Source organism: Macrosteles quadrilineatus, unplaced genomic scaffold (genome assembly GCF_028750875.1).
Source record: "Macrosteles quadrilineatus isolate MER2022 unplaced genomic scaffold, UCM_ALF_1.0 Scaffold_8__2_contigs__length_117827958, whole genome shotgun sequence".
In the NCBI taxonomy this organism is placed as follows: Eukaryota; Metazoa; Arthropoda; class Insecta; order Hemiptera; family Cicadellidae; genus Macrosteles; species Macrosteles quadrilineatus.
This window is the reverse complement of record NW_026542601.1, coordinates 25,688,223-25,706,088: the sequence shown is the minus strand read 5'-3', so window position 1 is coordinate 25,706,088 and position 17,866 is coordinate 25,688,223. Positions and strand designations below refer to the sequence as shown.

At 32.4% G+C, this 17,866-nt stretch overlaps 1 protein-coding gene across 1 annotated transcript; it reads right to left on the bottom strand.

Annotated features, from left to right (window-relative positions):
* Positions 1 to 14,043: 14,043 nt before the first annotated feature.
* Positions 14,044 to 14,370, bottom strand: LOC129000279 (uncharacterized). Its single transcript, XM_054427240.1, has one exon. The coding sequence runs from the start codon at positions 14,368 to 14,370 to the stop codon at positions 14,044 to 14,046; it is 327 nt and encodes a 108-aa protein (XP_054283215.1).
* Between the last annotated feature and the right edge of the window lie 3,496 nt (positions 14,371 to 17,866).

Here is a 17,866-nt window from a genome sequence, read left to right as displayed (position 1 = left end):
GAGGATGCACAATGTATTTACTTCGAACTAACACTAACCAAGTAATAATTGCAGTTTAACACATATATTTACAAAATTGATTTATTTGGTTTTGTACAAAAACAGAAGAAAAACAAGTATTACCTGAACAATGTAAATAACTAAATGACGCACCTTATAGCATGCCCTAAACATTTATATTTTCTGGAAAACCCTGACAATGTGCAACTGTTTGTTACAACATATGTTCAAAGTTCCGCCCCAGGCTGAGGTAAGATAACAACGTCTTCGTGCTTATAATGACGACCGTTATCAGAATATTACCTGCAGCAAACTTGAACTATTTCATACGAAGTTGTAATACCTAAAAAAGTAGTTTAGCTGGAAGAAGTCCTGTATCACTGCTAAAAATTACAGATTGGTCAGCAAACCGTCGGTACAATATAAAGTATAATAGCCCAGTGGACGCCAAGGCCGAATTAACCTTGAGGAAAATAATAAATTGTATGATATATCATAGAAATTACGTGTTTTATACGTGTATACAACATTATACCAGCCTGTAAGTGGCTGACTGATAAAGTGAAGGTAACTGGAAAATAATGGTAACGAAGTAGGGAGCTTACATCCTGCTTCTTCTACTGAAACCTACTTAGTGGCCTAAAACCTATGAGGAAGGCAGATGAAATTTTAATCCTGCCAACGCTGGTTTTGGAAATAGTTATTTTTATTTGTGTACGTGCGAAAGGGCGTACACGTATTACAGGATTAATAAAAGCACACGGTTTTCTGTTGTTTGTTTGAAATACTGGAGTGCGGAAAAAGTAAGTAAATGTAGCAATTACATGCTATTATCAGTACAACAGTCCACTTTGTCATGTTTAGGTAAACAAAATTGAACCCTGGCAACCTTTATTAAAAACCCTAAAAAATGAGGTAAAAATTGAATATAACACAATATGAGGGTTTTCATATAAAATCATATGGTTTATTGTTTTTTCAATAAAAGTGTACGACACACCTTCTAATATAAGTCTCTGGTGCCAAATATTTGAGGTACGTTTAGAAATATTTTGCAATGAGATTTTACACTCATGTCAAAAAATCATAAGTGAATGTTAAGTAAAAAATGAATGATACCGAATTATATTAGTTTTTACAATAGTTATAAATGTCCAATTTCGTTAACAGGCAAAATGTTATCCAATGGACGAACCAAATCATAATTCAGTCTGTACGTAAGGACTAACCAGTGACTTACTCATAATAAAGATATGGTTTTTAGAAATATCTTGCACTAAAGTTAGTCTTTTTTTTTGTGGAATAATAAAATGTATTTTCTCATCATCATTTCTCATTTCTGTTAGTTTTACGCCACTGGTATTTGAACATCCGGCACAGAAACTTTATATTTAACTACAATATTAGGTTTATAGACAATACAATTTATATAAAACATTCTTTAGACTTTCTTTCACGTTTTCCAAGGAGTCATATTTTTACAATTTTAAGCTAGATGAACGATGTATTTAAATATACTGTATATTCAAATTTAGAGAAAATCACAACATAATTACTTATGAGCTTTTGAACATTGAATACATCCAATATTTTCCAAATACGGATTTAACTAACACCTTCCCCAATCCCTCTAAGGTAAGCGAAGGAAAGAAGATTTCAAACCTGAAGTTACCCACTTGTAAAAGCTTCTTAAGCCTAGCTTGTGTAAGCTGTAAGATTTCAAATTAACAATATTTATCTTCTGAGAAACCATTCCATTCATTTTATATCTCATTCAAACATGAATTTATAATGTAAGTGAAGTTTCCCAACTACAAACAACAGCACCTAATTATTTATGTTAACATTAATTCACTCAAACGGTGATTTATTTAAAAGTAATGAGAATGTAAAACTTCTAACCTTTCAGTAGACCTAAAAATAATGAGAATTTTTTGTCGCCCTGTTGGACGAACACTCTTAGAATAATAGAAATTTACTCTTTGAACAAACCTAATATACACAGCGTTATTCCACATGAACATTTCGTTTTCTGGCTACGTGGAACATACTGACGTGTGTTTTCAAGTTTTTAAATCAACCATATTGCCAACATAATGAACCTAATACATCAACATTTTTCTGTACATAAACAGAAGTATTAATTATTAGTTTAACTTCAGTAATAAACACACGGATGACAACTTAGGACAATTGTATTTAGCTCTTAAACAATCCTAGTATCTTATAGGGAAAAATATCAATTTAATATAGTAAATTGTGCTCTTAGGCTTAATTTGAGAGAGATATAACTTTTTCGTTAAATCTTTTGTAATCAAAAAGCAATAAATTTACCAATAAAATATCCTACCACGAAATCTGATTTATAGGATTTAATCTAAATATACTTAAAATTGAAATAAAGCAATAAAATTTGGGCATTTTTTGCTCAAGAAGATTTACTTTCTTTTAATGTCCATGTAATTAACGAAGCAGACTCACGAAAGTCTTTAAGCGTAAATTACAAGTTTAAATGCCTCCAGTCAGGTAATTAGAACTAGTTTAGTGCTTTTAAAGCAGAGGAGGTAATGTTACCAGAAAAAAATACTGTAATTATTCTTTCCTTTTAAAAACATTGACTTTAATAACTTATGAGGTTTAAAAACTAAAAACTATGTTAATGTACTATGCCAATGCTACCTAAAAATAGAATTTAAATTTTAATTGAACTTCAACTAACTTTTAATACGGGAATATTTTAAATTCATAAAGATGCTTAACTAAGACTCACTTTTTTGCTTGTATTGCGAATAATTCGGTCTACGTCCAGTAATTACTGTATTACTTTACTAGCTGCTATACCCGTGCTTTGCAATGGCGCGAGGATGCGGAAGAGTAAATGTTGCTTCTTTCAAAATGCTGTATGAAATGGTTTCACATCCATAATTTAATTTAGAAACATAATTCAATTGTACCTCTTATTTTGGTAAAAGTGTGTTTTTGTTAACTGAAGTGGTGAAAACACATTGGACGATATAAAAGTGGTGCTGATGCATCTATGTAAACATTGTGTGTAGGCTTTAATGGCGGCCACAGGCAGTCTCAAGCCTGAGCTTAACCATAGACTAACCAGCACAAGAGAGTATGTTTTATCTATAGCTTAACTCTTGAACACAGATGGAAAGTATTAAAAGTAAAGACAGCTGTACTGGTTATCCGTAAATTAAAATACATAGATATACCCAACACCAACAAAATACAATATACAAATTCCACTTTTTGCCGTATATGACTCTCAGTTTTAACAGTCCAATATGCTACAAATTGTCGTATTCGAAGGGGATTATTCTAGAGCCCTAGAACACCTTTTTAGTGCCATAGGCATCCACTCCAAGGTTTTCGATCAAATCTTAACGTAACTCCTTTCCAGATAATTCCATTTTCGTTACATTAGCTTAAAGCGTGAATATGTTATCCTCCACTAGCAACACTGTGCAAAAGAATACTACATGGATTGTCAACAGTGAAAACTTTTGCCAGTGAAGTCACAAATTGCTGAAACTTGCTGAATTAGCTGGAAATTGCTATACGGGGAACAGCAGCGTAGACATGCATCTAATTGACAGCCAAATGATTGAAAACTAAAGAATAATCTATAATATTAAAACGAAACAGTGTTTTTTTATTTCACGATTCTGAATCAACCACTCGACGGATTTTCATGATTTTTGTGTTGAAAGAAAGTTTATTTTAAGAACTAGGGAATGTCGAAGCCATAATTTTAGTTTAGGGTCCCAGTTTTTTAGGAATTAAGTTTTAATTTTTAAAAAGTCTAGCAGCCGACGCTAAGATTCTAAACTAGCTTTTGGCATAAAATAATTTGCTTAACATAACAGCTGTAAACATTCAGCTTTTGTGTCACAAATTCAGCATTTGGATAAAAATGTAAATACATACTTAGGGTTGACTTATTTATACTATGTGTATTGCTAATCATTGATACGTTCAATTCTTCTGTAAGAGGATGACAGATTAATTAAATATTCATAGTAAAATACTAGGATGTTCAAATTATTTTCTAAAGCAATCTTTGTAATCTTCGATTTGTTTTAGAGCAATATAATTTGTTTTAACTCACAGCTGGTTAAATATAAACTATAGAACTATGATCTAATTTTATTTCCTCTTATTTTTTCATTGATTATAGGAAATAAGTAAGATTAGTAGAGATAATTAGACCACAGTTTAAAATAGTTTAGACCAAAATTAATTAAACCACAGTACAAATCGAGGCAAATTGATAACAAAATTTCACTATGAATATTTCAAATGCGAGAAAAGGTTTATTTTGTGAAAGCAGAATAAAACTTTATCTCAAATTTGAAATATTCTAGACTCTCGGCCCCAGACCTCCCCACGTCATGATGAAAGCGACTAAAGTCTTTCACCATGACCTTCCCCGTTCGTTGCATCTTCACCACTCGGTCCTTCCTAAACATATTCCTAAAACTTTCCAAAGCCTAAAATCATCTTACTTACGGGTGTTCTGACTATTACCTCAGCTCCTAGTTCTGAACAGAAACATCTTCACTATCTTTCACGTATCCCGTACAACACTTTTCACATTTGATACTTTTCCTTAGATGACCAATCGCCTTGTGTTCTTCTTGTCCCCTTCACATCTACCACTCCCTCTTCTACCATACCCACCTTTATTAATCTGACTTTAAACATCTTCACTATCTTTCACGTATCCCGTACACCACTTTTCACATTTGATACTTTTCCTTAGGTGACCAATCGCCTTGTGTAACCTTTTTGTCCCCTTCACATCTACCACTCCCTCTTCTACCATACCCAACTTTATTAATCTGAACCTAAAAACATCTTCACTATCTTTCACGTATACTGTACACCACTTTTCACATTTGATACTTTTCCTTAGGCGACCAATCGCCTTGTGTAACCTTCTTGTCCCCTTCACATCTACCACTCCCTCTACTACCATACCCACCATATTGGCCTCTGTTCTTGTTTACATTTTCAACCCTCCTTACCTTGTTTTACCAAACGAACTCCCTTCCCACTGGGGCTTTGAGGGTCAATACTTTTAATGCGGCCACTGGCAGTCTCAAGCCTGCAAAATGAGCTTAGCTCTTGAACGCAGAGAGGAAGTATTAAAATTAGGGCTACGTATTTTTAAACCTATTTTTTATTGCAGAGCCTAGTTATTGTTAAAATAATTGCTTTGTTTCCATGCCACATGATGGCAGCCTTTTAAAAATCAAATAAATTAATTATAATCATTAATTTTGTCTACAGCGCACTCATCTACGGAGGTCATTGTAGTTGTACCAACTGTTGTTATGGCGTGTTGAGACTTTAATAATAGATTAAAGAGTAGACCCTTCATGCGATTATGAAATCTTTAAGTGCATCGAAAGAATGGTTTTTATTGCTTTGACTCTTAATTTTACTCTCACTAGCTGGTACTCGTCAACTTCGCCCGAAATAATTTTGTGTTTTATTACTAAAGCGTATGTGACTACTGAAGATAAACTAAATGAGAACTTTTTAATTTACAACATTAACAGTCCTTTACCAGGAGCTTCGAACTACTCTCTCTGGAACAACCTAAACACGTTTTCCACCAAAATACTGCATCTCCTTGCTTACCACTTAGGTTTATACCCGTAAACTGAATTTTGCAAAACTGTAGTGTAGTATGGTACAGTTGGTTCTCTCTAAACTTAGAAAGTATAAGATGTCTTAAAGTGGCACCAAGTGTTCTCAGATGCATTAAAAAATATTCCTTACCAATTAGTTTTAAATACTTCTGTCGAATAGCACTGGCAAATGGCACGATGATGTCTTGTGGGTCTTATTACTATTAAAGGACCTAAATAGTTACAGGTCTTCAGTATCTATGATGTGTTCACTAAGCGAACATTACACACATAACAGTTACTTTTTGCAGGTGTTTAGGCCTAATAAAAGAGATTCAGAACTGTGCATACTTCTACGATAAACCCCCTCCCCTAGGGTCCAACCCACCTAGGGCTCTAGAGGGTGAAAGAAACGCTGGTTTTAAATGGAAACGCGACTGTAGGTAGACGACATTGTTAAAAATGAAAATTTATCAGTCCCATAGACAACTGATGTACAATAGACGGGAGTTTCCCTTATCAAAACACAAGTATTTCACATATTCCAGTACTTAATAGCTGTATTTACTTTACAATTATCATAAACAGAGTACATGCAACATTTTAATTATTTATCACTGTTTTATTATTTATCTTCTATTTTAGATTTGCTTAAAATACGAACAAAACATAATATTTTTGGTATTTTTACTTTCTCCCCCTATACCATAGTATATGGAGAAAGTATTGTTTTCGTCAAAATTTTCGAGTTTGAGTTTTGAGTGGATATATTCGTTTTGGGTCCCCCTGGACCCCAAAAAAGTGGTTTTCGAAGTGATGTCTGTGTGTGTGTGTGTGTGTGGGTGTGTGTCTGTGTGTGTGTCTGTGTGTCTGTGTGTCTGGATGTGTACAGAGCTAGAGACTACACCTGTGGTCCGATTTCGATGAAATTTGGTATGTAGGTTCTAATCCATGGTATCTCCAGGCGTTTTTTTCATTTTTTTGAAATTTTGATTTTTAATGGGGATTTTCCCATAAAAACCCATAAAAAACCGGGAAAATTGGATTTTCTCAAAAATGGCCCGAACGATTTTGATAAAAATTTAGTATGTTGTAGCCCTTTAAATTCTGAACAAAATGGTACAAATCCCATTTCTGTAAAAATTACGGTTTAAAAGTTATGGTAAATTATGTTATTTTCCCATAAAACCCCATAAAATAACGAAAAATAGGATTTTATACAATAATCCGGTTTTGATTTAACATAGTTTGTTATGGTCCTTACAATTTTGATAGTTTTTTTTGCATTTTTTTTAGAAATTTTTATTTTTAATGGGGATTTTCCCATAAAACCCCATAAAATAACGGAAAAATAAGATTTTCCCAAAAATGGCCCGAACGATTTTGATAAAAATTTAGTATGTTATAGTCCTTTATAATCTAAACAAAATGGTACAAATCCCATTTCTGTAAAAATTACGGTTCAAAAGTTATTGTAAATTATGTTATTTTCCCATAAAAACCCTATAAAATAACGGAAAATCAGATTTTCCCAAAATTGGCTCGAACGATTTTGATAAAAATTTAGTACCAGTCCTTTAAATTCTGAAGAAAATTTTACAAATCCCATTTCCGTATATTTACTCTCACCGCTTACATATGATAAAGGTTGTTGACAAACTTATGGGAGAAAGTATGTGTCAGAATGCTGATACCGTTTATTTTTTACTGTAATTTAAGAAACTTAATACTATTAATATTTCATATAAAAACGTCTTTTGAACGCTGAGTCTTGCAGACTGATTAATTTTTTAACTTATTTTATTAAAAAAACTACGAGATTAAATAAATACTCAGATCTGACCTTTGTGAAGCAGATGTTTCTTTGAAATATGAATGTCTCGAGTCCGCGGGGATATTTTAGTAGCAGTTTGATATTAATATTCAGGTAGTTGAACTTTTGAAAACTGCCACACCCTAACAAGTTTTTGATTGCAAACCTTGTTTAGCTGGTTGGGACTGAGGTTTTCCTTGTAAAGGCGAGAAAAGACTTTTATTATTTAATTTATTCTACACGTTGGGTGTTCTTATATATTGAACTAGTGGGTACATCTTTAAACAGGTTTACGATACCTAGGTCTGAGTTGACGAAAAAGTACTAATATCAAGTTAACTGGTACTGCTCAATTTCGTTTCTAAATTAAATTGTGGATGTGAAACCATTATTAAGGCATTTTCAAAAAACCGACATTGTCTGTTTTGCATACTGACCCCATTGCAAGGCACGGTTCTAGCGGCTAGTTCATACTAATGATAAATACTACTTTATGATTTGTATTACTTTACAGTATTTGTAATATCAAAGAGTATCGGTAATTAAAAGATGTGCAATAGAAACAATTTTTTCAAGCAAAACTATTTTAAACAACAAAACTAAGTGTTATTTAATCATATTGTATACAAACAACTTAATTATAACAATATGTGTTGATAAAGTATGTCTGAAGTTTGCAAACTCATCACATAATTACAGATCATACATAGAAAAGTTATAAACAATGCTATAAAGAATTATGCAAGCTAGAAATATTTATTAGTATTTTAAAGAATCGATGAGGAGGGCCTGGATTTTCTAGTAGCTGTTTCTGTAGCTTCTACGATAAGACTAAGGAGTCTGGTGTGAAGATTTATGCGTTGTAAATCCTTTGAAATACAATACAAATAAGGAATAAAGATCCTATTTCAAATTAGTTTTAACTTTGCAACATTGTATGGTTTTCACTTTAATTCCAACGAGGTGTTAGCCCGTCCTACGTACGGGAGTAGTCAGTTAAAACTGTGTATAAATCAGAACAGCTAGTTTACACGTATAAAAACAAATTTTACAGCAGCCTACAGTAGAAAGAGTAATTATCAATTGAGAAAGTGTATAGGCCTAGTCAACGATATCACCTTCCAATTCCATCGCATACCTGCCTCTTCCATAATCAATATCAACACAATACAATTACTCATAATATACACAATTTCCAGTAGGTCTGAATAGAAACTCCCTAAAATAAAACGAAAACATCCAATAAAATTCACAGTACACATAATTATAACGTTGGTGTCCTGACATCATTAAACGAATCGTCCACACATATCCTCTATATCAATTTCACTGCATCAATTGCTAAATAAGTAAGGTGTAAACAAAGAAAAGTAAAAACAACAACATATAGTTGGTTTTGGTAAACAGCAGAGTCAAAAATAAAATAATATTCATTTAAACAAAAGAACTGGTCACATTTTGAAGGAATTTAAAACGTAAAACACGGTAGTAAAGCTAGTGACGTAATTAATTGTCTATGTTTATTATCCATTCCGTTATCAGTTGTAATGTCCTTAATAATTAAACCACCCTCATTGAATCAATGTACACCGTAATTCCCCATATTCATTTATTTAAACTATAAAATATTCAGCGCCTCCAAACGTAACCACAACTAAACATACGCCAAACAACTTTTTAGATTTCATAAAAGGATGGTTAGTCTAATTGCAGTATCCTAAGTCAATGATGACGTTGTGCTTAATCTATGTCATTCATATCTGTGTATCTTTGGATAAAACCCGTCTGGGTTGTGGTGGTAATTTAAAATTGTATTACTGAGGATTCTTGATCTCCTTCTTTATGGCATCAATATTTCCGGGCCTAATCCAAACAAAGTTTAATCATTCAAAAACATTGATTGTAAACAAACCAAGATAATTAAAACGTGTAAAAAATGGATTTTCTAACCCTTTCCTAAAAAAGTTGAGCAGTATAATAATTTGCATATCCTTTTTTTAAGACTCGTGTACAAAGGCCTCGACTTGTATACATCGAGGGTGTTACTTTTCTTGGTGGTCTACTAATCTGACTTATTTCCTAAAAATCAATGACAAATCAGAGTAAATAAAATAACCTCATAGTTCTACAGAGCATTTTTATATTTAACCAGCTGTTAGTTAAAAGAAAATTATGTTGCACTAAAACAAACCGAAGATTGCGAAGATTTTGATTTAAAAAATCCTTTGAACATCCTAGTATTTTACCTATGTATATTTAAAAAATCTGTCATCCTCTTATCGAAGGATTGGACGTACCAATGATTAGCATTACACATAGTATAAATAAGTCAACCCTTAGTATGTCTTTTAATTTTATCCAAATGCTGAATTTGTGTTACAAACGCTGAATGTTTACAGCTGTTATGTTAAACAAATTACGTTACACCAAAAGCTAGTTTAGAATCTTAGCGTCGGCTGCTAGACTTTTCAAAAATTAAAACTTAATTTCTAAATAACTGGGACCCTAAACTAAAATTATGGCTTCGACATTCCCTAGTTCTCAAAATTATCTTTCTTTCAACACAAAAATCACGAAAATCCGTCGAGTGGTTGATTCAGAATCGTGAAATAAAAAAACACTGTTTCGTTTTAATATTATAGATACACAATTACCTACTAATAAATTCCATAACATCTTTAGTTTCCTTGTTGCATCAATATCAGGTAAGATGGGTTTTAACTTTATAATTTCAATGAACTACTAACTACTAATGAAAACCGTAACATCTTCGTTTTCTGTGAAACATTGATGTATTTCGACGAGTAGAATCACAGCATCATGGGTCTTCGTTACTTGCGTGTTAGTGTCACCGCAGTAACTTATATATATGAGTAGATATATGGACATTGGCCAAGGCTCATACACGTTGTATATTGATAGAGATGACTCAGTAAATGATCATAAATAATGATCATTATAACAACAACTAATATTTCTACTTATTTAGTGCAAAATGAGGGTATTATATTTTCTCAATACACTATAAAAACTATTTCCTGAAATAAATAGTATTAATTTGGATCAATAGCTATTACTATCTTAAACTTTATGTAATCGATCAAAAATATGTTATTTTGTCAGTTTTGTCCTTAAAATATTTAAGGCAGGTAGTCAAATGCAATATACTATTTACAATGTTTAAGTAAACGCTTACTTTACAATGGAGAAGTTTATTAAGTCTAGTTTACAAGTCAGACACAAACTGTGGCGATATATCAAGATGAGTATTGATAAGTGAGGAACAACTCTTGGCTTTATTGGTTGTCTGGAGTTTGTAAGACACATTATATGCCAGAGGTAAGGGATTGGGATATGTAATGTATGTATGTATTTATTTAGACCAATTTGTTAATACCAAGGAAATAATGGGTTTCGGATTCCACTATAAACTGTAGGTTCCTTAGTTGCCATTAGCTGTATGGGCTATTAATTAACAGCTGTGTCTAAGGAATAGTCGGCTTTAGTCACTAACAAGACTCCAAGATCGCGCCACTCATCCTACACTCATCTCCATTAATACTTGGCTTAAAATACCAACTTTGTATGGTTGCCATTTCAATGAAAAGTATAAAAGTGAAGTAAAGTATTTCAGACAGATCTGAATGGATGGTATACTATAGTTTACCAGTTTACCCATCTAGGATACGATTACAAAGTGTTTGATAAACACAGATTTGATAACTATAAGCAAATCTAACGACGGTTAATTATAAATAGCAATTTATTCCATTTTATTGACTGTAATAAATTTAGTAAGTAGAGTCCTCGATCTAATCATAATTGGTGCAACCTATTGGGTCAATAAAAATAAATTTTAAACACCATCCCCTGAAAATTTAATTATGCTTTATAATTCATTTAATTTATTCTTAAATATTGAATAGATAAAGTAAAGCAACCAAAACCACTTGCAGGAGATATGGTTTGCCAATAGTCTCAAGATAATTAATACAATACTAATATAAGACTATGGAAAGAATAATTAACAAATGGAATGCTGCTGACTAAGCAAAATGCAGCTTCAGTGGAACGAAACGATTGCTTTCTTGTTGAATGGTTATTGAAATCAACTCCAGGCTTTATACTGGTTCTTGTTCATTCCCACATTTCCCTGAAAGCAATCAAAATTTCTTTGTTTTGGTTTTAGATTATATGTTTGATACATCTTCTCGTGAACAGCCAATCAATTGATTTAGAACCATTCTTAAAATAACGTGTTAAAACGTAACTGCTGTTCGGAAAAATTATAATCCAGTTTACCCCTTTTAAGAGTTTTAAAAATGACTTTGAATGAATGGACGTCAAAATTGTATGCACTTTATGGTTAAACTAGTCATAATAGGTAGGACTATTATCAAGATGTTTGTTTGTTTGTTGTGTATTATTTGTATATGACTTACAACACTACTTACATGTGGCTATAAAACAAAATTTACGTAATCTATTTTACTCGGTTTGAAAAGTATTAAAATAAAAAATATACATCTCGTGGATTTGACGACGCAGGCCCATAAAAAAGTTATACAATTTGTATTTAAAATAAATTTGTAAAAGTTCACAAATAAAAACACAAAACATAATTAGTAAAAGTGATATCCATACAAAAATAAATACTTATACCTATACATATACCAGCACATAAATATATGAACAGTGTTTGCTTCCAATATAAAAATGAATGATAATGGTGCTAGAGTTATAATATAACGCCATAAGAACTAAGCTTTATAGTAACTTTTTCAGACAGATATTTGTGCATAAAACGTTTTTCGATTTCTCCTTTAAATTTAAAAGTATTTCAGACGTCATGAGCACGTATACCTAAAAACCTCATTATAATTGAAAAATAAGCTGTAAAATGTGATAGTTGCGAGAAGATAAAATTTATAACGCACTAGATTTGAAAATTTAAAGTTTTAGTACCTAATTTTTTTACTCCTAGAAAATCAAAGTGAAACTTAACCGCAGGGATTGATATCCGTACCGATAACATTTATTTTAATAATCATCAACAAAGATAAGCAATCTGTAAGGTAAAAGACTGATTCTGTGATTAAAACAGACCCAGCACGACAAAGACAACAGTTAGTTATTGAAAAATCCAGCAGCTCTATCATTTCGTTCTGAAAGAATTTGTAAATCGATTGTTTGTTTATTGCATTGGGTGACTGAGAATAAATTTGCAATCAGATTCCTTTTTCCCGCTAAAATCTTTCCCGCTGTGTTTGTTATATAGGCTACTAAATAAACTAGTATGAGTCTAATCTTAATAAATATTTTGTTGTTATTGCTAGGACAATATTTGGTACTTCAGTATTAAACGGAGGCCACATTTTGTCAGCGCGCTGCGGCGGTTATGTTAGGTTGGGTTATCATAATAGAAAGTATCGTTCGATTCATAACGAAGCGAGGAAAGTCCTACACACATAAGTAGGGTAAAAATGAGAGAGCTAGCACCACCGTGTTATTAAACGGCTGAGAGAACTGGCACGGGGAGAACGTACATGGGTGAGAGAGCTGGCACGGTGAGAGAGCTGGCACACGGTGTCGAAAGTTTCCGTCGGCGTGTCGGGGTGGACGGTTGAGAGAGCTGGCACCGCGGAGGCTGGCACACGGGAAAGGTGTCGGTGGTGTGTCGTGGTGGACGGACGAGAGAGCTGACACCGTGGAGGGTACAGGTGTGACAAGATGTATTATAAATATTTAAATTAACATTTTGATTTTTAAGGTGGTGATGATTAACTCGCAAACGCTTGTCGCTTTTGTCAATTAGTGTTGAGTGTAGATAGTTTTCCAAATGCGTGGAGTAAATAGAGTGTTTAATTGTTAGCCTGATGTAAGGAATAATGGATAAATAATATGTTTATATAGATTAATTTAAAAACGATTATGGTGGAATCGCAAGCGATTTTATGGCATGCGCTCGTATATCATTTAACGTTGAGGTTGTTTCCACAAATATGTGACATATTTTGTTTGGGAATTTGTGTTCGAAACTTATATTTTAAAAACTACCATGTGATTAAAAAAATATATATATAAAATATTAGTTTCATCTGTTTAAAAAATCTTAGGACTGACATATGTTGTATTTTAAAATAAGTTAAACAATTTACAGATTGTATAGTATTTAGATAAGCGCTTAATGGATTTGCATCGTGGCTTATCGTGACGTTGCAGAAAACATGCGATAGTGATAACTGCGAGTGCATCATCAATTCATTTGAGTCAAACAACAGATAAGATGTCTAATTTATATACCAATTATTTGTTTACAATCTGAAGCAAGTCTTTATACTGATATCGATACGAGGTAGGTTGTGTAGGTCATGTTTCAGGTTGACGAGCGGTTATCGTCTCGGGCTTCGACGCCACGGGACCGGGTTCGGGACTGACGAAGGTAAGTATATTAGGATAATTTATTTTTACTATATTTAATTGTAATTTATATATGTAATAAAAGAAATGTTTTTGAGTTTAGTATATATTTATTCACAATAAGCAGTAGTACTACAGTATAAAAAATGTCTATTATATATCATGTTAAACAATATTATCTTTTTGAATCCAGGAGTTTTTGGACGAAGGAAAACCAAGCCATTTTACAAACACTTTATCATCCTTCTTCTTGAGAATCTTTTCGACTAAGTAAACGTCTTTATGTTTAACCTTAGTTAGCTCTTCTTGATAGAATCCTCCGGCAATGGGTTGGTTCTCGGCATCTACCAACTTGTAAGTGACGGGTTCTGTCGGAACTACTTGCGTGATGCGAAATATTTCTGTGGAATAATTCGGAGTATATCCCTTGGCGAATTCCCCTTTATATTTGCTAATGCGGACGTAGTCGTTAATTTCAAACTTAGGTATCATTCGTAGTTTGGGTTGTTTATATGAATAAATGGTCTTTAGTAATTCCATTTCATTCTTCTTTGATACGTCACACGGCTTCATTTTTATAGTCGAATGTTTCTTTGTATTGTAGAAGTCCATTAGTTGGTCTAGTATGTCGATCCAATTGTAAGTACCATTAATTGTAAATTTTTTCCACATAAAATTTTTTAACGTGCGATTAAATCTTTCTGCCACGCTCGACTTTAAAATGCTGTAGGTAGAATAGTGGTTAATTTTATAATCACCCATCAACTTTTTAAACTCGGAATTGTAGAATTCTGTTCCTAAATCGGATTGTAAATTTTTTGGAACCCTTCCCTGTTTTAATATGTTTTCCATTGCAAAAGTAACCTCTTTACTGGTTTTAGTTTTGAGAGGTCTTGACCAAGCATATTTTGAAAAAACGTCAATTACTGTGATTATATACTTGAATCCCTTATTGACCTTGTAATATTTTGTCATATCAATTAAATCACACTGCCAAAGGTCGTCAAACCCTTTCACAACTACCTTTCGTCGAGGAAAATTCTTTCTTACCGACTTATGTAACTCGTTAGCAATATCTTCTTTTATACCCATAATATTAGTTACTCTATAACTCCTTTATCTCTGAGCTCTGATATTATATTTATAACTTCGTTATTGTGACTAGTATTACCTGAAATCTCTGATAATTTCAATAATCGCAGCCTGTCCACAATTTCATTTATATTATCATAATGCACATAGTCTGGAGCACATGGATAAGTATCCAATTTTAAATAGGGAGTTTTTAACCCACTCCCTTTCTTAAAAATATTTTTTATATAGTTTCTGTATTTAAATGTATTTGTAGCTTGAACCTTCTCTCCATCAGAATGTCTCACTAAATGAGCATTTGTAAGCAGTAATATATCTTTAAAAGAATTCAGATCATCTTTAGTGATAAGTGTCTTATTTGGTTTCTTCTTAAACATAAGTTCCAACAAACCAATTGTTGGTTTAAATTTTTGACCTTTTATTTTAATGAAACTATCAGATGGATCGTAGTTAATTTTACTATTTCCAATCATCCATTCATCATTATCACCTAAATATACACCATACGTATGATCCATTTCATTTTTACTATCGTTAATAGATTTATTGATATAATCGTTAAAATTTTCTTCGTTTTCATCATGTTCACTATTGGAATCCGATTCTTCTGATAATGATTCATTGGTTTGAATTTGTGAAGGTTTGCTTTCATTCATAACTTTAAGTGATGACGACGGAGTTTGTTCACTATCAAGAATTGATGAATTCTTGTCACTCTTTTTTTTCTTTTTCTCTTCAATATTTTTTACTATTTCACTAATAGGATCGACGATAGGTTTAAATTTCTTTTTGAATATTTCTTCTTCATCCACAATACCTCGTTTCAGTGCTAAATATTTTTTTCTTACCGTATTACTTGTTTTGATTAACTCCTTTTTAACATCCATTTCCTTTCGAAGTTGGATGAAGACTGTGTGGTATCACATACAATATTACCTTATAAAAAATTTATCGAACCCATTGCGATATCTACCATTGTTCAGATCACTTTCTTTATCGATTACGAAAAATCCAAATTTTTTATTCCAACAAATTTGACACATATCTACAAATTCCGTAAATGTTAAGTCGGGATTAATATGATTGTTATAAACATGTTTAAGATTATTATTATCCTGTTTAAAAACAATTATCATATTAGCATTATCTCTAATTAACTGCTTCGGAATTCTGGAATAAGATTGACAAAGATAAAAACAATCCACGTCTTTGTGTCGACCCATACTAAAAAATGCACTTACGTTGTTTTGCTTATCACATATTATATCATCAAACACAAACACCGAGTGTTTCTTAGCCTCAGAAGGTTGAATTACTTCTTCATTTTCAGAGAATTTATAATAACCAATTCCTTTTACATTTTTTAAAACGTTTTCCAAAAACTGGTATTTTGGTTGATATAAGGACTTTGAGTAAACATATATGTTTTCAAATTTTAATCCATTAGGATCTGTAATTAGGCTTAACATCACAGCAGTTTTCCCACAAGATGATGGTCCTGTAATTAAACATCTGATTTGATTTGGAAGGAGCCCACTATGTCTTCGTCTATTATCAACCGGTTTTAAATCAAAACTTTCAATGTTTAATTTTTGTTTTTGATTAATCACCTTCATTATTATGAGATAACCTTCTCTTACCACGTTCTATGCAGAAATGAGATTGATCGGCATTCTTAAATTCTTATGTAATCTTATAAGTAGTACACAAGGGAATATAAATAATAAACGAAAAAATATAAATGAAAACTATTTTATTTCCACATGGTTCTATTTTCCATCCTATGATATAAAGATTTCATTTTTTCTACAGCAAGTTTTACTGACTTAATTTTTGAACTATTAAAGCTTTTTGAAAACAGATCACCGATACGCTTATCTTTCTCCTCGTCTGTGCAGTCTGAAAATAATGATGTAAACCCCTCAATGTCTTGCCCAGAAGATCGATGGATCAGATACATCAAAGTGTAGTATCCACTGTAGTCTGATGATTCACTCTGTATTCGATGTCGATTGTAACTCCATTTTTCAGTAGCATTTTGAATGAAGAGAAATATTTTGTAAGGTGGAGGTAAACCGAAACTATCAAAATATTCACCCCGATGAAATTCGTCAATGTAAACGGCTACCCATCGGTCTCCAGTATTGAATATATATGATGAGGGATAGTTGATGTATGAAGGTATTCTACCTTCAGCGTGAAATATTCCGTTAAAATGTTGAACGATTTGTGGATTACTTTGAATAAAAAGCTCTAATTCGATTGCGTACATCTTGCACAATTTTCTTTTCTCTGAGGTTTTCCGTCGATGTGATCTGTACCCGCACCTGAGGAGTTGTAATGTTCATAGCAGTAAATTATATCCTTTAGCTTATCTTTTTTGTGATCTGGGAGAAGGTCCCACACGTGCCATAGGTCACTCGGGGACACGTGATGTACAAAATACTCTTTCGGTAGGTAAGATATTTCTTGTATTTTTAAATTGGCTAAAGTTCTGTTACCGTATTTATCAAGCGTATTGAATTTATCAATAATTTCTCCAATCTTGTCAACTGTTTTGTCTTCGATCTCCAATAATGTGGATTTCTTTTCAACCTTGTTTATATACCAGTGTAACAACAGTCTAACATTTTCACTTGCACATTGATCAGTCGTTCGAGAATGGTAAAAACACTTTCTAAAGCTCATCTGTTTTCTCAGATCGTTGATTCTTGGACAACAAATTTCATCCATATCCCGCACGGACACAGTTTTATTCGATAAAGTATTTTCAATAAAAATCTTTTTTTCCATACCTTTGACTAATACAACATCGTAAGATCCTAATATCCTGTTAAAAATATTCTTCATTTCGAAATATGGAGTGTAACCGTCATTCCAGTCAATTCCATGACAG